Source organism: Mytilus trossulus, chromosome 6, assembly GCF_036588685.1.
Source record: "Mytilus trossulus isolate FHL-02 chromosome 6, PNRI_Mtr1.1.1.hap1, whole genome shotgun sequence".
NCBI classification, from domain to species: Eukaryota; Metazoa; Mollusca; class Bivalvia; order Mytilida; family Mytilidae; genus Mytilus; species Mytilus trossulus.
Genome location: NC_086378.1, coordinates 5,053,667 through 5,077,527, shown reverse-complemented (window position 1 = coordinate 5,077,527; position 23,861 = coordinate 5,053,667). Strand labels below are relative to the sequence as shown.

At 30.6% G+C, this 23,861-nt stretch overlaps 1 protein-coding gene across 4 annotated transcripts in view; it reads right to left on the bottom strand.

The window, feature by feature from the left end:
* Nucleotides 1–7,143: 7,143 nt before the first annotated feature.
* LOC134720636 (uncharacterized) overlaps nucleotides 7,144–23,861 on the bottom strand; it is a 30,546-nt gene continuing 13,828 nt past the window's right edge. Inside the window, exons 7-8 of one of the 4 annotated variants that reach the window (XM_063583004.1) lie at nucleotides 21,697–21,744; nucleotides 7,144–7,439 (exon numbers count right to left, since the gene is read on the bottom strand). In XM_063583004.1, the coding sequence (XP_063439074.1) occupies nucleotides 7,224–7,439; nucleotides 21,697–21,744 (264 nt within the window). In that variant the 3' untranslated portion in view covers nucleotides 7,144–7,223. Of the gene's footprint in view, nucleotides 7,440–19,332; nucleotides 20,125–21,660; nucleotides 21,745–23,861 lie in introns of those variants that run through there. The other 3 variants (XM_063583007.1, XM_063583006.1, XM_063583005.1) reach the window with 3 other exon arrangements.

The following is a 23,861-nucleotide window of genomic DNA, read 5'->3' as shown; positions in this document are numbered from 1 at the left end:
AATGAATGTGGTCTAAGAACTTAAACTTAAAAATTTCAAAATGGACATTTACCTTATATGATCCAATATCCAAAATATAAATACATGGTTAGATTCAGCCTATAAAAGAACCCTACATTCAATCTATGATGAAATCAAATAAAGTTCAATATTGGACCCTTTAGACCTCAATGTGGACCAATTTGATAACCAGGCCCAAATATCAAGAATCTAAATACAGCTGTACATGGTTGGAGACAGCATATATCAAAGAACCCCAAGGATTCAATTTTTGTTGATATCTAACAAAGTTTAATTTTGGACCACGATTTGGACCAACTTGAAAATCTTAATACAGGTTTAGATTCAGCATATCAATTTGTTTAGGGGCCAGTTGAAGGACGCCTCCGGGTGCGGGAATTTCTCGTTACATTGAAGACATGTTGGTGACCTTCTGCTGTTGTTTTTTCTATGGTCAGGTTGTTGTTTCTTTGACACATTCCCCATTTCCATTCTCAATTTTATCAAAGACCCCCAAGGATTGAATTTTTGTTGAAATCAAAAAAAAATTAATTTTGGACCCCGATCTGGACCAACTTGAAAACTTGGCCTATAATAAAAAAAAAATCTAAGTACATGTTTAGATTCAGCATATCCGAGAACCCCAAGAATTCAATTTTTGTTGAAATCAAACCTTTTGTGGTCATAAACCTTCTGTTTAAATTTCATAGATTTCTATTCACTTAAACTAAAGTTATAGTGCGAAAACCAATGTGTCTTCAGACGACGACAACGTAATACCAACATACGACCGCAAAATTTTTTGTGGTCGTATACAAAGGGGGATCAAAAATCAAATAATAACAGACAACAGAATTGCCAAAATTAATGGCATAATTACTGTAACTATGTGAGATAGGTAAATATCGAATACGTATGTCAATTAGAATAACATTAAATGAAAGATGTTCATATTGTGCTTACATGGCCAAATATCATTGACTTAATATTAATAGTTCATCTTAAACTGATCTAATCACACAAACTAATACATGTAAACAAAGCAAAAGGTTCAAAGTCAATAGACCACGACAGAGGAGGCGGGTCAAATATTCTCCATGGAAAAGATATGTTCTAATGCTTATACAATTGATCATGAATACCACTTAACACTAATGATTCCTGTTTAACTGATTTAGTCACCAACTAATACATGTTAATAAAGTTTTTTTTAAAGTCAATAGACCATGACTATGGGGGCAAGTCAGTGCGAGACAAAAACAAAACAAAACATAACACCCCTGAAACATGTAAATGGTTAGATGACACATATCAGTTGGACATGTAAATCTTACTATCATTCCATGCACCAAATATAGTAGACCTATTGCTTAGGGTATCCGAGATGGACCTCACCACAAAAACGTGACCTTGTTCAGTAATTCATGAAATGAGGTCGATGTCAAGTGAAACATTGCAAGGTACGCCCATACCGAAATCTTAACTGTTTTTAAGTAATAAGTGAACCATAAAACGAAGCCAAGAACAATATGACAGACAGACATTTCACAACATAAGGCATCTATATACAAATTATGAATTCTAACATGACGTCCTTCAAACGCTTTGAGTACATACCCGTGGTAAAATATGAATATATTGCATTGGCTGTTCCGATCGTACTCCCACGTCATATGTTTTTTTAATGAATGAAGTACCCGACGTCATAGAATGATGACGTTATAATTTAAGCATTTTACGGGAAAATACACGCTTTTGATACCGAAAATCATCACAACAAGGAAACGTAAACAAACGATGCAAAAATGTGGTATTAGCCCATTTTTTTTATATACATAGAAGGCATATAAGTAAGTTATCATTAAAATTCATCGAAATCTATCTTTATAAGTTTTGTAAATAGTTTGAGCATGTCACTTATTCTGTTTGCTCCGTTCTTTTACGCCAATCTAAAAGTGCGTGAATTTATGGGAACGGCAAATAATGGCCTCCACCTAGGGCGCTTCGATCCAAAAAAGTAGCCGTATTTGTCCTATTAGAATCGAAATAATTCATGGGGGCTTGAATATATCTAGATTTTACCACGGGTTGTCCCTTTATGACGATATTTTACCCCTCGCTATCGCTCAGGGTAAAATATTTGTCATAAAGGGCCAACCCGTGGTAAAATAACGATATATTCAACCCCCCATGAATTATTTCTTAATTATCAAGGTCTTCTACCTTCTGCATGACATATTAAACGTTTAAGAGGTTAGTAAACGCCGCCGCAACTGGGTCACCATACATATGTCGAGTTTTTTAACAAAGAGACTTTTAAACATTTTAAACTCTTTTATTTGTCCATTTTTTTTTTAATATTATTGTTTATAAATTATAACAACATAAATAAAATAAATATAATGAAACAATTCTTATCAAAAGACAACAAGAATTGATAGTAATGAAATACTATGACATGTTTTTCTTCTTGGTTTCGGTTGCACACACAACATTAACTTTGCCTTCCATACAATGTCGACAAAGTGTTACAAATCTGACACAGTTCTAGTCGTCATGTGTTTATTTTCTCGATTCGATGTTCCTGAAAAAAAATATACAGACTTTGTTAAAATAACTGACATGTTGAAATTTAATAAAAAAATTATTTCAAGATCTTCATAATAGTTATTAAAGGTACCAGGATTATAATTTAGTACGTCAGACGCGCTTTTCGTCTACATAAGACTCATCAGTGACGCTCATATTCAAATATTTGTAAAGCCAAACAAGTACAAAGTTGAAGAGCATTTAGGATCCAAAATTCCAAAAAGTTGTGCCAAATACGGTAAAGGTAATCTATGCCTGGTATAGGAAAATCCTTAGTTTTTCGAAAAATTCAAAGTTTTGTAACGGGAAATTTATTAAAATGACCATATTATTGATATTCATGTCAACACCGAAGTGTTGACTACTGGGCTGGTGATACCCTCGGGGACAAAACGTCCTCCAGCAGTGGCATCGACCCAGTGGTGTAAATAGTTATCAAAGGTACCAGGATTATAATTTAGTACGCCAGACGCGCGTTCCGTCTACATAAGACTCATCAGTGACGCTCATATCAAAATATTTATAAAGCTTAACAAGTACAAAGTTGAAGAGCATTGAGGATCCAAAATTCCAAAAAGTTGTGTCAAATACGGCTAAGGTAATCTATGCCTGGGATAATAATTTTGACATTTTTTTCAGATATATTCAAAGATAATTTTCTGTTGCAGTGATGTGCTGGCTGAGTATCGAACATTTTCTCAATGATCTTTAAAAGTTTTACTTTCTTTTACTGAAATTTCCGACTTTAACGACGAGATGGGAAGAAAACAAGATAAAAAGGGTAGTAGATAAGTGCAGATGGAAATAGAATATTGACAAAGAAAAAAGCCCGACAAAAAAAATAAACATACTGTCATTCAATTTAAACAAAAACGAAAGACCTGAGATTAAAAACCCAAAATAAATGCAAAATGGCATTACAATAGGCGAAGATGTTGAGAAAAATTCCCCAAATTGTTTTCACAGTTCAAGGGAAGGGCAAGGGTCACTGTAGCATTGCATGATTTGCTGATAGAAACCCATACAAATGTGTACTTTAGTTTCAGATAAGACGAGATCCATGTCGTTCAAAATTGAAGCCCAAAAATCATCCAGATTGATAACGGTACAATATGGTTATAAAATAGAAAATTATACAAATGCTTTCTCAACAGTCACAAAATACAGAAACAAACTTTTTTGTGTCAAACAAAGTTCGTACTGTTACTTGATAAACACTTTGGAAAAATATAAGTTTTGCTTCCTATCTTCCACAATATTAACACAGATTGACAAGTTTAAACTAGAATCTGTGACAATGTGAGATTTTCAAATTTCCAATAAATTAACTCCCAATATCTGAATTCTTAGCATTAAAATATCCTCTACCCAATCGTACATTGATTGTATATCTTAGTTGTAACGTTACGCTTCAAGCGCTTGTACATATATGGACTGTTTTATCAGGGGACTGCTCCTCACCAAAGACACAGTTTGCGGTCTTCGTTCTATAACAGAAAAGTCGTCTGATCTATGTTTACCGATTGAGTCCCATTCATCTATGATGACTTTATTTGCAACCACTGGGTCGATGACACTGCTGGTGGAGATTTGTTTCCCCGAGAATATCACTAGCCCAGTAGTCAGCACTTATGTGTTGACCTGAGTTATCATTGATATGTTCATAATTATAAATTAACTGTTAATAAAAATTTCAAATTTTGAACCAGATGCTCCGCAGGGCGTAGCTTTATACGACCGCAGAGGTTGAACCCTGAACGGTTGGGGCAAGTATGGACACAACATTCAAGCTGGATTCCGCTCTAAATTTGGATTGTGATTAAATAGTTGACACAGCATAGGTTTCTGACACAGAATGAATGTATTCAAATGAACTTAAAATTTTTGTTTTCTCTTAGAGCAATTCACTATGCTGTTGAATATTAATCCTCTCAAAAAAATGTTTGAAGAAATTTTCTTTTTATTTATGAAATTTCAAATGAGAAAAATTTAACCCAATTTTTTATTCACATCCCCCTTTCCCTTATTCCAAAACTAATTTCAATTAAAATATTCTAATGGAATTTGCAACAATTACTACTCATTTAAATACATGATGTAAAAAAACTGCTTGTTATCACTGAATGGTAAAGATTATTTAAATTTATCAGTTGGTAGTAAAAAGTGAATATACATTGTATATTGTATATAACAAAGATTTAAGTTGATTCTGGACAAAAAAAGATAACTCCAATTAAAAAAAATTCTTGCAGATATTTCTTGCTTACTATACTGGACAAAGAAAGATAACTCTTAATTAAAAAAAAATTTGCTATTTCACAATATTGTGAAATTAGATATTTCTTGCCATTGCACAATACTGTGCAATTGAAAAGACTTGCTATTGCACAATACTTAATATAATATTTTAGATCCTGATTTGGACCAACTTGAAAACTGGGCCCATAATCAAAAATCTAAGTACATGTTTAGATTCAGCATATCAAAGAGGCCCAAGAATATAATTTTTGTTAAAATCAAACTTAGTTTAATTTTGGACCCTTTGCACTTTAATTAAGACCAATTTTAAAACTGGACCAAAAATTAAGAATCTACATACACAGTTAGATTTGGCATATCAAAGAACCCCAATTATTCAATTTTTGATGAAATCAAACAATGTTTAATTTTGGACCCCAATTTGGGCCAACTTGAAAACTGGGCCAATAATCAAAAATCTAAGTACATTTTTAGATTCAGCATATCAAAGAACCCCAAGGTTTCAATTTTTGTTAAAATCAAACTAAGTTTAATTTTGGACCCTTTGGACCTTAATGTAGACCAATTTGAAAACGGGACCAAAAATTAAGAATCTACATACACAGTTAGATTCGGCATATTAAAGAACCCCAATTATTCAATTTTGATGAAATCAAACAAAGTTTAATTTTGGACCCTTTGGGCCCCTTTTTCCTTAACTGTTGGGACCAAAACTTCCAAAATCAATACCAACCTTCCTTTTATAGTCATAAACCTTGTGTTTAAATTTCATAGATTTCTATTTACTTATACTAACGCTATGGTGCGAAAACCAAGAAAAATGCTTATTTGGGTCCCTTTTTGGCCCCTAATTCCTAAACTGTAGGGACCAAAACTCCCAAAATCAATACCAACCTTCCTTTTGTGGTCATAAACATTGTGTTTAAATTTCATTGATTTCTATTTACTTTAACTAAAGTTATTGTGCGAAAACCAAGAATAATGCTTATTTGGGCCCTTTTTTGGCCCCTAATTCCTAAACTGTTGAAAAATAAAACTCCCAAAATCAATCCCAACCTTTATTTTGTGGTTATAAACCTTGTGTCAAAATTTCATAGATTTCTATTGACTTAAACTAAAGTTATAGTGCGAAAACCAAGAAAATGCTTATTTGGGCCCTTTTTGGCCCCTAATTCCTAAAATGTTGGGACAAAAACTCCCAAAATCAATACCAGCCTTCCGTTTATGGTCATAAACCTTGTGTTAAAATATCATAGATTTCTATTCACTTTTACTAAAGTTAGAGTGCGAAAACTAAAAGTATTCGGACGACGACGACGACGACGACGCCAACGTGATAGCAATATACGACGAAATTTTTTTCAAAATTTGCGGTCGTATAAAAACTAAAGCTTTTCTACCCCAGGAATAGAGTACCTTAGATGTATTTGGCAAAACTATTAGGAATTTTTTATCGTAAATGCTCTTCAACTTGGCCTTTTAAACATTTTTAATTTTGAACGTCACTGATGAGTCTATTGTAGACGAAATGAGCGTCTGGCGTAAATATAAAATTTTAATTCTTGTATCTATGATGAGATAATTTCCCGATTGTGACATTCTGGCAAAGTTTTGATGAGCATGGCGGGCGACGAATATATTGCAGGAGATGTTCGCCTGTGGAAACTACTCTCTCACTACTATTAGATCTGTTTTTGTCTTCTACCTTGGGTTATATCTTCTTAATAGTTTTAATATTTGAACATCGGTAAACTGCTCTTTAATTTCTAGCATTTTGACAACCTTTTGAAAATATCGTTATTAAAAAAAAATATATTCTTTTTTCAATTTGAACAACTTCTTTCTGCATTTCCGTACGAATTTTTATCCTAGTTTTTTTTTTTTAATACCATATAAGCTGTAAAAGTAATGGTTTTGCAAATATTTTAGGAATGAAGAGTATTTAAGCTTAATGCAAATTGTAGCACAGTTAGTTCCTTTATATCACAACAAACTGCAATTTGTACCCAGGAAGTCGAAGAAAATGCTTTGATATTTTAACGTGTACCTAAGGGTATGTTCCCGCGAGGAATTCCATTTTGAAATTACGTTTAAAAGAAAATAGAATCAATGAATGCATACTTCAACATTCAAATATACAAATTGCAAAAGTATCTATTTATACAGCAAGTTTCAACTTTTGGTCATGCCAGTGCATTGCAATAGTACTAGTGTCATCTAAATAATAATTACCTAATGCACTGGAATCTTAAGGGTGTTCATCAACCCCTGAGCCCATTGCTTCAATCACTCACATCTACAGTAAATCAGTCTATTGTCACAACAACTGCCACATACACCAGTCGTATGACTCTTTATGACGACTTTATTATTTTTTAACTGATAAATTGTGCTTTAATGTCGTCTTTCACAACTTCAACAGTGTCTGAACTATCATTATTGTTGGTGTCCAATTTTTCACTTCCATTGTCATTTTCAAAGTCTGTTACTCCGTCATCTCTATGGAGCTCAGATAAACATTGGTAATTGCAGGACTGTATTTCTCTTTCTACAAGTGTTTTGTAAGATGAAAGCAAAATGCTTTGAATATCCTGGAATTAAAACATTTCTTTTTATAAATAGATTTCAATATTTATTAATATATCTATATATTATACGCATATTTTAAACCGTGTTTTTGTATTAATTTGGTGTTTTAAAGAGTCGGTGTTGCTGTGGAGTGTTGACTTATTTACTATTTTTAATGATACCTGTTATATTTATGTGCATCTTTATTCAAATTGCAGATGCGATGCTGACAAGATTGGCTATGGAATTATTTCTTGTATTTTAATTGAAACGAGATTAACTAGTTGGACAATTTCGTCAATGTTACTATACAAAAACCTGTCATCTTTTTGTCATGTAGACATTCATGTAAGAATTGACAAACTCAGGAAAAAAATATAAATATAAATTTATTGGAATTGCGTTATAATGTTATGGACATTTTAGATCAAAATGAAGAACTTTTTAAATATACTATCGTGCAATGCGACTATCAGATATGTATTGCGTTGCCACATTGGGTATTTTTCATTTCGTAAATTTGTCTATTGTCTATTGTATGCTCTCTATATTCAAAATTACAATTGTCCGTCGATATATTTGTTTCGGTATTATATTGGATTTTCTTGGAATTTTTTCGAAGTGTTAATAGAAGAGTAATGTGTATTTATTAGTTATTTAACAGAAAGAGAATATACCAAAGGGAGGAATCAAAAATCGTTACTTCAATGATAACTAGACAACACAATTGCCAAAAGTAATGGCATTATAACTGTAACTATGAGAGATAAATAAAAGCGAATACTTGCGTCATTATGATAACATTAAACGAAAGATGTTAATATTATTCTAACATTTTTAAAGAATATGTCATACAAAAAACTGAATTTGCGCAATCTTTTTTATATATAAAGATATAACCTGATTTTTAGTTTCTGTCAATGTGTACTACAGTGCTAAACACAATGTTAAAATTGCGTATAAATGTGTCACATCTTAATAGTTTTCAAAGATCTTAACATGTATTAACAAATTATTGTATTCTAACATAAAAATTGATAATTTAAAAACACTTAAAACATCTACAAGTTAAAGCACTCAATGAATTATAATTAAAAAAAAACTTATACGGATACAATTTAATTTGATATTAATAAGTTTTATAATAAAATACATACAGTTTTAATAAATAAATTTATTCATACTTACACAAATCTCAAGAATTATTAGAAAAAAAGGTCAATATTTACATTTCTGACTAAAATTTAACATCCAAGCTCGTCTATTGGTTATCTTTGTTGTCATATACTAGCGTGGTTGATGTTGACCATGGTTATATGGAGTTCGGGTATTATATACAAATATGCCGGTTACACATAAATGGCTTCAAATACAAACGAGATAAACAAAAGCAGCAATAGCTCGTATTTATTTTAAAGTGTAGTTGATGTGGTCATATAAGGTGTACAGAAGAAATTATACTTGAATAATCGATGGCTCTAACATTTGATAAACGAGAAAAAAATAATAAAAATGTGCAATCAGTTTTGGCGGGGAAAGATTGTTGCCAAAAATAACACAACGCTTCAGATTTTACATCTTTAATGAGTCGACCTGTTTTGCAAACTTCTACCATAAAAATATTTGCAATATTGTCAAAAATGCAGATAGTGCAGAAATTAATGGAATTTATAAGTACTCTAAAAATATACGAAATGTATCGCCTGCTCAATTGTTTTGACTGCTAGTATATTTAAGTCTTTGAGATCATAGTTTGAAACACATATTTGTCAAATTAAAACAAAGCAAACGAAAAACAACAAGGAGACAAAAACATTACATACACAAATGTTTCATATAAATCTATAAATGACTCATAAATGTAGTGAAAGTTCACGTAAGGAAAGTTGTTAAATTTAATAAATCAAACGATTCAAGAAGCAAATGCCATTTCATTAAGATTGGCATAACATAGGTGAAATAACAAAATACTACTAATTCAAAACAGTTGCCATGTTTGCTGTAGACTTGATTTATCCCAATGGATAAAAACAATAATTTTCTTGATCATAACATATATTATTTCAATGTCAGATATAACCTGTAGATCATATATTTTAAAAAACCAAAACCAAAAAAACTTAAGGATTACTTTAACATGAGTGCCACAGAATGGACAACGGTCTCTACCCCACAAGCGACTTATTTTAAAGTGTAGTTGATATGGTCATATAAGGTGTATAGAAGAAATTATACTTGAATAATGACTGATTGAAGGTGTTATAGGCCATTTCAGTGATATCTGCTTTATCATGGAGGAAATCAGAGTAACATGAGAGAACCAACGGTCTTCATCAAGACAACTGACAATACTCGTCTATTATGAAGGGCTTCGAACGCACCTTCACAAAAGATTACATTTCGAAATTGTTTATCAATCTTATCATTCTACTTTGTATGATTCTAAACTTGCTTGATATTATCCCGAGGTTAAATTAGAAAACGCAAAACTGTTATTTACAGTTTTGTGGTACAAATTTTATGGTGTTTCGTTTATTAAGTGACAAAACTTCTCATACAAATAGGCCCGTTTGCTAATATATGTGGTGTCACTCCAAGCTCATACATAATCTTAAACATATGTGATTTTTATAAACAGTCGTTCTTGTAAATATAATTCATGAAAAACTATGCAGAAGTTTTATTCGTTCTATTTTCATTATATATACTTCCACCAATCAATTACTTGTTTTTAAACAAAAATATGTAATGAAACATGCTTGATCTTCCTTTCGGTCGTACGTCAATAGAAAACAATTTGCACTCATTTCAATTCTGCAGTATATTAAACAACCGATATTGATGGAGAGTGAAAATAAATGTTTTATAAAAAGTTGAAATGCCTTACATTCTTGTATTTTTCTATTTCCTCAGGAACCGATTCACATATCGTTAAAAGCAGATGAAATTTTCTTCAAGTGTCTCATTTCAGTTTACATTTGTTTTCATAACCCAATTGGACTATGTATGACGTATGTGTACATCGAAATAAACTATTCCTTATGCATTCGTTTGTTTCTTTCCAATAAATATTTAACTTTGCCATTGTAGGATAAGACAGAGGTAGGATTTATATAGAACGAACAAACTTAACGCTTACATTAAATTTTTGAAAAAAAGAAATTTGAAAGAGTATGAGAACTAAAAATTCCTAAAGGTATTGTCAAATACAGCTAAAGTAATCTATTCCTGATGTAGAAAAGCCTTAGAATTTCAAAAATTAAAAGTTTTGTTAACATTTAATACAATGATGACGATATAAATGATCCTTCATGTCAACACAGAAGTGCTGACTACTATGCTGAGGATACTCTCGGGGAATAAAAACTCAACTAGCAGTCGCATCGGCCATTAAATAAGAAAATCGTTTACAATTGATAAATAAAATCATCCTGGCAAAATCTCCACACAATAAAAATAATAATTCAACAATTACAAATATACCATATTAGGTCATGCATTCTATAAAAAGAAAAGGTCCATCTAAAAAAACGGTTGAAATAGAAACAATTCAGCTGAAAAATAGTGCACGTGGTGTAATTTAACTAAAATAAATCTTCTAGACAAGTTTCTTCAGAATTTAACGGACGACATCAAAAGTTCAATGTAGGATAAAAAACTTAATTCACAGTTTTTTCACTTACACCCCTGCCCTCCCTTTAAACTTAATATGGGAAAAATTGATTGACCAATAAGGATAAATGTAAAATCGATGTCAATTAAACAAAACTTGCAGCAATTTTGACCCCCTCCCCCCCCCCACCCCCCCCCCCCCCACCCCCAACTATTTTAATTAAGTATTTTATCTTACATTGATCTTTTGATGTCGTCCCTAAGTCAATACTTATCCTAAAAATATATGCACACCATGAGTATCTGTAAAAAAAAACCATTTGAGACCAAAAAACAACACGCCAAACTTCCGCTAACTTCCAGAGTTTAGCGGCTGAAGAGGCACCACGTTAAGTGAACCTTATTTTCACAATTAAAAATAAAACAATCATCCAACACATCATCTTTTCCGTAATAATTAATCAAATCCAAGTTCTAATTGCATAGCGCAAACCATAAGGGTGTGTTTGAACATTCAGTTCTGTTGAATTGAAACATTCCAGCTAAGAAAAAAGAAAAGTAACGACGGATTTGGCAGACATTTAAAAAAATATGCAAATCCATCTATTGCTAGATCTTGTGAATAATTGTCAAATGTTAAAATACTGATAATATTCACTACTAGTTTGTCTATAAATTATAAATTTTAAGTATATAAAAGAAAAATAAACTTAATGAGGTTTTGCGCTGACAAGCTTAGTTCACCTTCATAGACTGGGATACTGTAACATCTATATATAGTACACGAACAGGCTTTTCATGGAGTTAGAATGAATAAACTCATAAAAGGTACCAGGATAAAATACAAATGTATACTCGAGACGTGCGTTTTGTTCACAAGTTTATGTGTACAATTGTTACAGGAAAAAAATCGCAAGAGGAATAAGCATAATCAATGAAAACAGGTTTTTATTTACAATATTTAATAATTGTGAATCTATAGAATTAAATGAATTAAATGAATCTTCAACAATAGAGCGTTGTAGTGGTAGAATGTGAATGCAAGTAATGGATTCGGTAAATGATTTTGCAACCGAATTACCAGGATTAAAAATATAACTCCTACTATAAGAAAGCGAATTGATAATACATGTTGGAAGTTGTATTATCTATATGGCGTTACTCAATACCTAAACCACAAAATTTTCAAAGAAAGAATAGCCGTTTTCAGTATAAGGCATCTTGCTGTACATGTTTTAATTACAAAAAATATGCAAATTTCTGAAATAAATGTAGGAAAGATTTGGTATGAATGCCAAAATGAAAAATCTTCATCCAAGTCAAAACTTGTTAGTAAACCATTACAGGTCAAAATACAGCCTTCAGCAAGGAACCTTGACTCACGCCGAACAACAAGCTAGAAAGGGTCCAAAAAAGACTAATGTCAAACCATAGATGGTATAACTATTCAAAGAAAATTTATAAACTTCTAAATGAAGAATCAAAATGTTGCGCATATCTTTTTGGAATTCGTAAACAACAAAAAAACGCCAGACCAACCAATAGAATGCTTTTCTCTGCGGATGCAGATATATTAAGATTAAAGGGCGAATTTTATAAATAAAAAAAGTGTTTGTCCTTATGATGATGGGAGATTTGTTTAGCAACCTCGACTTGTTAACAGACCTCGCACGGTCGGTTGTTTGTTGGTGGCATGTTTTAATTATTCTAGGTAAAATGTATTTACAACTTAATTGTTTGAGCTTGACATCGTAAACACTTGCATGTTGTTCAATATCTTATGTTTTTATATATATACTAAGTATATGACTGATTTATCCTGTCACATGGAGAACGGTCAATAAAACCTTGACTAGCAATTTGAAGTTCCCGAGATACACGATACTTAATCTCTGTATTAAAGACGTGAAAATAATCATGTAGACAATGGTATGGATTCGATAACTCATGAAAAGAATCAGATTTCAAAATACGTAATTATTACGATGCATTCTGAATCCTGTTCACCAAAATTATTTCAACAAGGAGAATGTCATATCTACATGTCAGTGTGTTTAAAAACAGATTCTCATCGGATAAACAAAATGCACCATAATTAATTATAAAACCTACTGAAGTCATGCTAAATACTGTACAAAAAGTAAAATAACAAAAAACAAAAATAACGAACTCGAGAAAAATTTTCAACAGAAAGTCCCTAAACAAATGGTAAAATCAAAAGCTCAAACACGTCAAACGAATGGATAACAACTGTCATATTAGTGACTTGGTACAGACATTTTCTGATGTAGATCATGGTGGATTGAACCTGGTTTTATAGCTAGTTCAATCTCTCACTTGTATTCTCATCTTTGTTCAATTAGGGAAAATCTTAATGTTTACATTAGTATACATATCGAAGGCCAAACCAATTTTCACATAAGTAGATGAACAAACACAAGAACAGTTGCTACTCTCAATTCAAAATGCGTGACGTTTGATTGTATATTGAAACATTTACAAACCTATAAAATTTAACATGAAAGAAAGCCTTGCAGAATTAAGGAATACAGCTTCTATTGTACTGATATTACACCAGTTATAAATCTGATAGATTCTAGGGGAATTGTTATCTTATACCTCTGCAACAGCCTTTTTAATTCTTTTAAATATGTTTTAAAATATTGTTATAAAATCGTTTTTTTAAATCGTAAATACTCTTTATCATCATTGATCGATGTCATATTCAATACTATTATCTTCATTCGAGATGTGATCTGTCGATATATGTGTGTAGATTGTACTAAAACAAAGGTTTATGATTAACCAAGTTCAACTTTAATATCTTAGTTTAGATTCCTTTTGGTATTACATCTTCTTATATCATACACACAATGCATGCAACTATTGGCAATGAACGGTCTTTATGATGGATATGTTTAATCTGTTACAGTTTCAACCTGAACATTGATTCATTTAGTTTTATTATTATCTTTCATCATTATATACCTTTCAGTTTTATAGAATTTATGCTCCATTCCTTTGTTGCACATTTTAACAATTAATTTAACTATCTAACTCAAAATGAACTTAAATGACCTACTTCTTATGAGTGTTGTCTGAAAAAAATTGTGCAGTCTTGTTAAACAAGCAATAACACATTTCTTTTCTCACCTTAATTTTTCTTCAACATATTTTATAGAAGGTTGAATATGCGGTCTTAGTATCTGGACCATTTGAAAACATTCAAAAATTGAGATAATAAAAAAGAACAAAGGGCAAAATAAGATTTAAAAAGTAGTGTAAATATGTAAAGAAAAAAATATTTGTTTGCTGGGACAGCTCTAGATGACATGTTCTCTTTATACTCTTTAATTTACAATCAGGTTAATAAGAAACTTTGTTAAAACATGCATAATAATGTATAATGTATTCGTTTGGAAGACTTAGAAAGAAAATTTGACAACAGTCATGGATGTATAAAAAGATCCAACAATATGTCTTCCAAAGCAATAGTAATTTAACTCATAAAAGAAAATATCCACCCCTGAAATATAAAATATAACCAGTAACACCAATAAACATAAATATTTGGAGTGTGCTTTGTATAATGGTGTATTTTTATCAAACAGTACCTTATCTGTTTTTATTGTTATCAAGGAATCACAAGTTCATAATGTTGTGCCCGCCAGTGATTAAGTTATTTCAGGCACTTATGCCATACATATTAAGACATGGAGTTATTAAATATAGCAAAAATCATTCGAAAACAGGTAGTTATATTGTCACAACTGAATACTTTATTCAGTAATAATAGACAAAAGGAATGTAATATCCGTTTTTGTATATATAGGATTTGAAGCTACATTAAGGCGATTATACCAATTTATCAAAACTATGCCACGGATGTTTTAAAATATCTTGCCCATACCAAAAACAGAATAGTTTTAAATATCTAATTCACTTTATATTCAAAAGCTGATAATCTTTTTTGAGAAATATTCTCATTATTCCCTTTTTTATACAAAACAAAATAAACAATTACAGTAATAGTTTTTTTTTTAAATATCACAGTACTGTAACTTCCCTTTATAATCTTTTTCAACTTGATATGTTTTCTGGTTAATGTTCATACCCCTAACAAATGTAGGTATGTACCCTTAATGAAAATATTAAGAATGTTATAGGAAAAGGAGACAAATGTGTTTTTTTTTCAATACACCAAGTTGTTATATTTAACAGAGAACATTTAAATTTGATGAAATGTATATAACTATTGCATCAGATTATTCTAGACATATGATTAGTAATAAAAATGTAAAACCACTTAGATAAATTTCCCTGGTTGTTCTGTATTCACAGATTTAACAAAAATTGCAGCATTTCAATCCATTATTGTTTTTTTCAAGAATTTGTTTTTAACTTTATCATTCTTGACATTGCCACAACTTTTAAATTGTCAGAACTTAAAAAATTTACTACCCCTTCATGTTGTCCTGCTTTAATATATTTTCTCACAGTTTAAAAATGTTTCTTCTTATATACTTTCATAACAGATCTATTGAACAAATATGATTTTATAAGTTGTTCTTTATGAGTTGATGTTCTGATCTTAATTTGATATGTATCATCATTATAACAAACTGGTCCCAATATCTTTTTGTAACACAAAAAACCCGGTAAAAACACCTTTATGTTATAAACATCTTTGTTTGGTCAAGTTGTGATGATATTGCTTCAAACTATGCAGTCATAGTTAAATTTCTTACTAGTCCATTAACACTTTTTCAGTTCTCTTTAGAGAGAAACTGTCTTGTTTTCTTGTTTCCCCTCCCCCCCCCCCCCCCCCCCCCATTTATTTTTCAAACCATACAACTGATTATGGTGTTAAACTCATGTGTACCTATTCATAATGTGATATAATGTATGTTGTATATTTTTCATTGGGTAAATATGTTATAGTTACAAAAAATTATTAAGTCATGTAAAATTCAATAAATGGAAAGACCTTTAAGACTGCAGGTCCACTTTTTATACTGATTTGCTAGTCATGATAGTTGTACAGTAAGTAACATTGATAAAATGTCAACCCAATATGAAATAAATATGGAATAAAAGCTAAAAAAAAAAAAGGATTTTTAATTCAGTTGCTTAGCTCAGGGTGGCCTACTTAATTAAGAAATTCCAAAACCTTCAGTGCAAATATTTATATGATAATTGAAAAATCAGAGAACACTTGCTGTGTAAGCAATATACAGGGCCAAACAAATATAAAATAAAACTCAAAAGAATGTTTCACACTACAAAAGTTGCCATTAAGAACGGACAGCATTGATCTAAACAAAAGAGTTGTTATGAAAAAGCTTTTACTTGACATTATTCACAAAAACAAGTGTGATATGTGATTAATTCCTTCTGTGGCATCTTTAATGAATGTTTAAGGCCTAAATTAATATATTGTTTGTTTCCCCAATCCTGACCCTGCCAAGCTATGTGTTGGTCGGTAGGTAGGGAAATAATTTTATTTTTCCAAAAAGCTAGAATATTATCGAACAGTCTGGCAAGCCTGAAAATCCAAAATGAATAAAATAATATTTGACTTAGTTATAAAAATAAAATTTTATGAGTAGCACCATTTTTGCAAGGTCGGTCAGGATTGGGGAAACAAACAATATTTTATTTTAGGCCTAATAAACTGCAGTCTCCCAAGTTTTTTTTAAAAAGACAATTGTGCAGAAACCTTTACACGAAAAAGGCTTGTTTAACCACATTTATATATAATAATAATTGCCTTGCCAGTATATACTGCTATAACATCTGACTTCATGATGGCTTCCATTGAATCATGTAACCACTCTAACTTAATTACTGTCATTATCCCATCACCTTTGGGGTATTTAAATACCTATTGCCTGACCAGAATAAAAAATTGTCAACACAATTTGTCCATTTAAATTGTACAATAGGTATTGTGAGAGCTCATCAACAGGTGGTCATTTAACTACCCAGTAAAATAATCTTCACTATTTCTAAAAGGTAAAATTTATATGATCCATAGCTAGCTTGCTTTCCTCATGCATCATGACCAATGTCCTGAATAGACTATTCTATTTCGATATGGGACATTTTAAGCCATTTCTTTTTGTGTCTCTAAATAGTCAAGATGAAAATTTCAATCAGTGGATTTAGTTTATAAAAAAGGAGATATATGTTTGCTTCATGGTGTTTTTAATGTGGGATGTATTTTAAGTTTTTGATTCCTGAATGGAATTAAAGTGTTTGTGAAATGGATTTTTTTGGATATAAGCCCATCTATTTGTGAATAATTCTTCAAGATGAATTATTTGTGGGGTGGTGTTTTCTAATGGGATATATTTTCATGTTATATTAAGATTCCTGAAATGGAATAGTAGTGATGCTGAGTTTCATTTAATATTCAGGATCTACTCCAATTGGAATTACTGTTAAAAATTTATTTTCAATATATCAAAAAAAGTACAAATGGCTTAGTGAATAGAAATGTCAATGCTTTATTCTACATTATGAAAGTGGGATTTACCAGCAATGATTTATTTGTGATTGTAAGCAAAATGAATAAATTTACAATAAATATCTTTATTAAAAAGAACAAATATTGTATTTAATGTAAAATGTCCCATACCTAAATAGAATAGTTCATTCAGGACATTAACAATGAGGAAAGCAAGCTAGCTACATGTATCATTCATTTAAATTAGCTCTGTCAAAAACAAACCAGGTAAATAAATCTACAGGTAGTTAAATGACCACCTGTTGATAATAGATCTCACAATACCTAATGTACAATTTAAATGGACAAATTGTATTGACAATTTTTTAAACTGGTCAGGCAATAGGTAATTCACTACCACAAAGCTTATTGGATAGGCACAGTAATGGTACGTTAATATTTAGTACAGGTTTTAATCCAAGTGATGAAAAACAACAATTTTACAAAACACTTTGTTTGAGAAAAATCTGTAAGGTTTACGCAGAACCCCGTGTCACACCTTCTTTTGCTGTCAATTGCAGGCTCAACAAAAATGAGGAAAAAAATAATAAAAATATTCTTTTGGAAACTATCTTTTGATTATAAGAAGCTTCTGTCCCAGTTTGGTAAAAATCCAGGATAGTTTATGAATCTAATGTTTTAAAAACAAAATTTTAACTTTAGGCTGTATGTAATATTAACTGGAAGACAGACTGAGTCCATTTATAAGTAAAATACAAAAAAACAGATACAGTAACGAAATTTTCTCCTAGATGCTAGCTTTTGATCATAAACAAGCTTTTGTCCAAGTTTGGTACAAATCAAGGATAGTTTAAGGAAGTTATTAAAATTTCAAAAATTTTAACCGAAGAGTGAATGTTATGTTTTTTTTAAAACAAAATTTACTTCAGGATTATATAACCATCTTCTGATCATATAAAACAGGCTTTTGTCCTTGTTTGTTAGAAATGTAGGATAGTTTAAGAAAAGTTATTAAAATTTTAAAAACTTTAACCACAGAAGGAATGTAATGTAGCCTGCCAGAAAAACAAGTCCATTTATATGTGGAATACTACAGAAAAAAAATCTCTTTACTAAATTTATATTTGGATACTACCTTATGATCATAAACATACAAAATATACCAGCATAACTCAGACTTGATTATTGCTCTGCAGCATAATCAATAACAGTAGTTTAACAACAGTGGCTCATTCTGATGAATGTTAGAGGCATATCCCATCAATAACATCCAGGAATAAATTGAATTCAGCAATTCAATAGAGCATAACTCTAAAGGAAATAGTATGATCCAAATGTACGGTAAGTATTATTTGATTTCTATAAAGCATTGTGAAAATATCCAACTGTAACAAATTTTAAAGTACACTCTCTTGTGTAAAAAAAACATATAAGAAAAATTGATATAAAGCTTACACTCTGCAACTGTTTACTACTTAGATATTTACTCATTCAGGTTTGACTTTAAAAATGCATAAACCTTTTTATCTTGGAAGTAGAAAGAAAAACTTGGTGTTAATGATTGCAACTTTAAATTCCCATGAACTAGGTAAAAACAAAAAGAGATCAAGAAATAGACTGTCAAATATTTATTTTAATTTTTGGAAACAAAGAATTATTTATTTTATCAAGAATAGGATTCCTTTTAGCATAAAACAAGAAAATGCATGTCCATCTTAATGTATTAAATGCAATCATGAAATTAATACATTTTTTTTCCTTTCAAGAAGAAAATTGATAAAAACAACCACTAAATGATATAAAGACTCATTCAGTGTAATAACTGAACAAAAATATAGACTAAAATATTTATTGGACATCAAATACTACAAAATTCATTTTACAACTGACAAGAATATCAACATACATATTAACTATATGCAGTCAATTTTAGAATAATCACATTATCTACATTGTCAATATTTTACAGTTCATGGCATGTGGCTAAAATTAACATTGTTGATGTCTGGCATATGCTACTTATTTTATGAATAATTAATAATGATGTAGATAATAATTGATCTATGAAAATTTATTTTGATTTTAGTGTATACCTGCATGTATAACTAAATATTAAAATCTAAATAACCAGCTGCCAAATTTTCAAATATCTCAAGTCATTTATTTACATGACTATAATGGGATTGGCTAGAGAAGATTTGATTTGCATACCTTTTTTTAAAGTTTCATATATGTTTCATACTATTTATTTATCATGACAGAACAATATTATATTGGTGATGGCAAACAAAGATATCATGATTGTAGTACAACAATTATCAAATAATAAATGACAAAAATTCAATTTATCTAATTCATTGTCTGTTATCTCTGATAAGATTTTCTCCATGTCTTTATTGATTCTCAAAAATATCCTGTGTGCAGTTTATTTTACAGATGAATATTTGGGTCTTTTACAAAAATGTTTTATTTCAAAATAATGATCATCAAATTCAACACCCAAACCAAGGTCAATAATTGTCCCATAGGGTTGATAGCTAGTAAAATTACTGATGTGCAAAAAATATGTACACATTCACCATCTATTGGCCATTGACATCCCCTTCACTCTGGACTACGACAACTTCCTGTTTGTAAAAAGAAATAGTTCAACAAAAATTAACAATAAAACAGTAAAATATACAATTATCATCTTTCAAAAAAATCACAAAATATTTCTTAAAAAGTATTTACTCCTATGACCTGCTGAAATTATAAAAAAATCACCATACAAAAAGACATCTCTAAAAAAAATCTTGACCAAGAATCAATATTTAAAAACAGTAGAAGTAAAATTTTCATTACATTCTAATATTATTTGAGATTTATGAAAATTTATTGAAAAGACCAACAAAAATGATCTTTATCAATGAAAAATTGTAAATCAGTTTTGAAATGTGAATAGTTATAATATGAATGGCACAAAAATACCCTAATGCAATTTTTTTACAATAAAAATGCTACTAAAACAAATCATTGATATGTTAATGTTTGTTTCTGTAGAACATAAGACAACTTTCATGGTTGTAATTTTTTTTGGTTACCATACCTTTTAAAAAAGACTTTTAAGTGTAATTGGTCAGCTATAGTTGTAGAAGTATAATAGAATAGTGCATAAAAATAATGATATGATTGAATAAGTGCAACATGAAAAAACAACAAATGATGCAATGAAATGTATTAATAATGACACCTTTATTCCCTTTCCCTTAAAGTGTGTAGAAATTTCTGATGTTTTTCTAACCACCCCCAAAAAAATAAACACCACCTTTCAGTATTAAAGGAATGTTTTATTTTTTGAGGTCAAACAATTATATTAATTGTTGCCTCAGAATATGTTTAATACTATGAAAAATCAAGAAATACATCTAACAAACAAAAACGTGTGGATTTACCTCTTATATTATAGTAAAAGGTTGATGAATGATACCAGAAATACAATTTTAAAAATTGGCAAACATTGGCATCATTGGTCAAAAACCAACAAAACTTGACAATGCATTACCATGTGAACTACTTAACTATATTTATTGCCTTAAAATCAAATAACAGACTAAACTATCTGGCATCATAGCAAATAAATTTGCAGGTCTAAAAAATAGTACAAGTTTAGTTAAAATTACCAATAGGCAGGAAAACTATATCTTGATAGGTAGTAGCCGTATAGTAATGAATGAAAATTCTTGATAACCATTTGCTTGGTTGTCAGTCAATTAGTAATGTACTCTACACACTGGACTACAGTAAAACCTGTCGTGGAATGCTAATTTTGAAATCACAAATATCTAATTTTCTTCATTTTATGCATATTTTACCCCTTATGAAATATTAGAATAACACCATAATTATTTAAAAAATTAAATTGTGCAAACTCCATTTGCAGACCTGTCCATTTATAGCTAGAGAATGTAAATCATCATAAACAGCAATCTATTTTAAACATGGATTTATGATTATTTATCTTCTAATTTTAAGATGAAATAACACTCAAGTGCTTCCATTGCAAAGTGTTTAGAAAATACTATATTTGTTTCATATTTCTTCATTTAAGAAGCTTTTAGCAGGGATTTTTCTTTGAATGCCTTCCATGAAAGGTTTTACTGTAACCTATTTATTTATCTCACCCAATATACCATTGTGTATCATTCAAGCTCAATTACCTCAACCACCTCTTCTACTGTTGCAACATCTCCCTGACCTTGTCCCTCCTGTTGTTAAAACAATAAACGTCAATTAAAAATTTGAAGGTAAAGATAAGAAGTGTTTTTTAAAATTGAAAATGGAAATGGGGAATTTCGTCAAAGAAGAAACAACTTGACCAACAAGCAGAAACATGCTTCAACATGTTCAAAACCTAAAAAAATATAAGAATTTTACTTCACTTATTGATGAATTTAAATTATAACTGATTCTGATTGATAATTTTTTAACTAGACATGCTAGATGGTAAAATGAATAATGAAAAAATATACATGTCTGGTTAATCAAAATCTAAGTTTTCTCTTGCATGCCTGTAAGAGGCCAATTTAGAAATACATCACATTGGAAAAAAAACATGTGTCCATTATGTTCATGGAACTTTCAGAGTATCGAGTTAACCAAATCTGGACAAGGAATAAGAGCTTTATATAGAAAATTTATTCCATAATTTAAAATGATTTCCTAACTCATATAAAAGCCAATTTCAATAAATTAAAATCTTTATTGTGAAGCCAATATCCAAACTGTGGTTTCTGGAATGGTGACACCTTCAGGGACTAACAGGTCATCTTTGAGAGTTATCAAACCAGTCCTAGTTATAACATTGACAGTACTCATAAAATGCTCCAGAGACCTATTTCAACAATTATGTCTCTAAGGTGGTGCTTAAGTCTCAATATTTGAAAATCCAAATCTAATAAAAATACTGTAAAGGTGATTGAATACACTCAAATAAAGCCAAATCCTGACATAGAATCAGATCTTTCGAGTTTAAAATTATGATAAACAAACTTTATATCAGAATAATTTGGATCAAAACCTGTACTTATCAATCCGTTTGAAAGGGGCAAATCATAATGAACAAATGTCTCATACTTCATGTCCCTTTACTACTTAAGTGGTGGAGCTGATATTTGATTGCATGTTTTAAAATTATTTTAATGACAATATTAAGTAGTCATTTTGACCATTAAATTATTGAAAAAATGTCATTTAAACTTTATATAATCTTTATATATCCTTATGTCTACCATCATGGGTTTTCCTTTGCACTTGTGAAGTGCAACTGCTTATTTCAAGGTGTCATGTAGGTCACTGCATGCAGTGACATCAACATGTCAGATGTGTCAATTGTAAGCCCTCGCTGAAATTTACTCCTAGATATTTGCTGGTTGGTACAGTTTCAAAAGTGTGGCAGTTTAATTTGTAGTAAATTTAATGCTGGTGCTAATGCGAATGATGTTGCATTTTTCTGAATGGAATTTCATCTGCCATTTGGTTTCCCAGTCTTCTAGAATGTCTAGTGCTAAAAGGTCCTGTTATTGTATGGCTTCGTCCTGCGAGTTTTTGGTGTGATGGAAATGAAGGCAGTTGAAAGAGAATAGTTTGACAGTCGAATGTATAACTGAGTCATTAATGAATACTTTGAAGAGTAAGAGGCCTAACACAGTACTTTGTGGAACCCCTGAAGGTTCATCTCCCAATGAGGACTTTCATCCCTCAAAACCCACTTGTTGTTTCAGGTTTTCTAAGAAAGCACTTCAGTGTTTCTGTTATTTTGTTGTTTTCCCCTTATATTTGATGTGTTTCCTGGAATTGTTTTCTCTCAAACAATTTATGACTATCGAACAGCATAATACTACTGTTGCCTTTTTTTGACCAGTTTAGATTTTTGTCTCTTATATCACAGTGGTTTAGTTTATTAAGTAATCTGCAGCATGGGACTTTGTCAAAATCCTTAGGAAATTCAAGCAAGATATCATCCACTTGATCTTTCCCTGTTTCAGTTGTTTTGCCATTCCTTCGATTGTTGACATCAGTTGTGTCACAAATCTACAAGCTCTAAATCCATGCTGCATGTCTGTCAAGAAGTTATGCTGTTCCAAAAATGTGATGACTGAACTGTGGATAATGTGTTCAAGAATTGTGCATAAAATAGAAGTAAGTGAAACTGGCAGATATTTTGCTGTTATATGTTTTTCTCTCTTTTTTGAACAGTGGGACTATGATCGCCTCTTTTCAGTCGTTTTAGTATTTCGCCATTCAATGGAGGTTTGATAAAGATGGGAAAGGATGGAATCCATATGCATATCATTTGCTGCTTCTTTTATTATAAGTGCTGGTA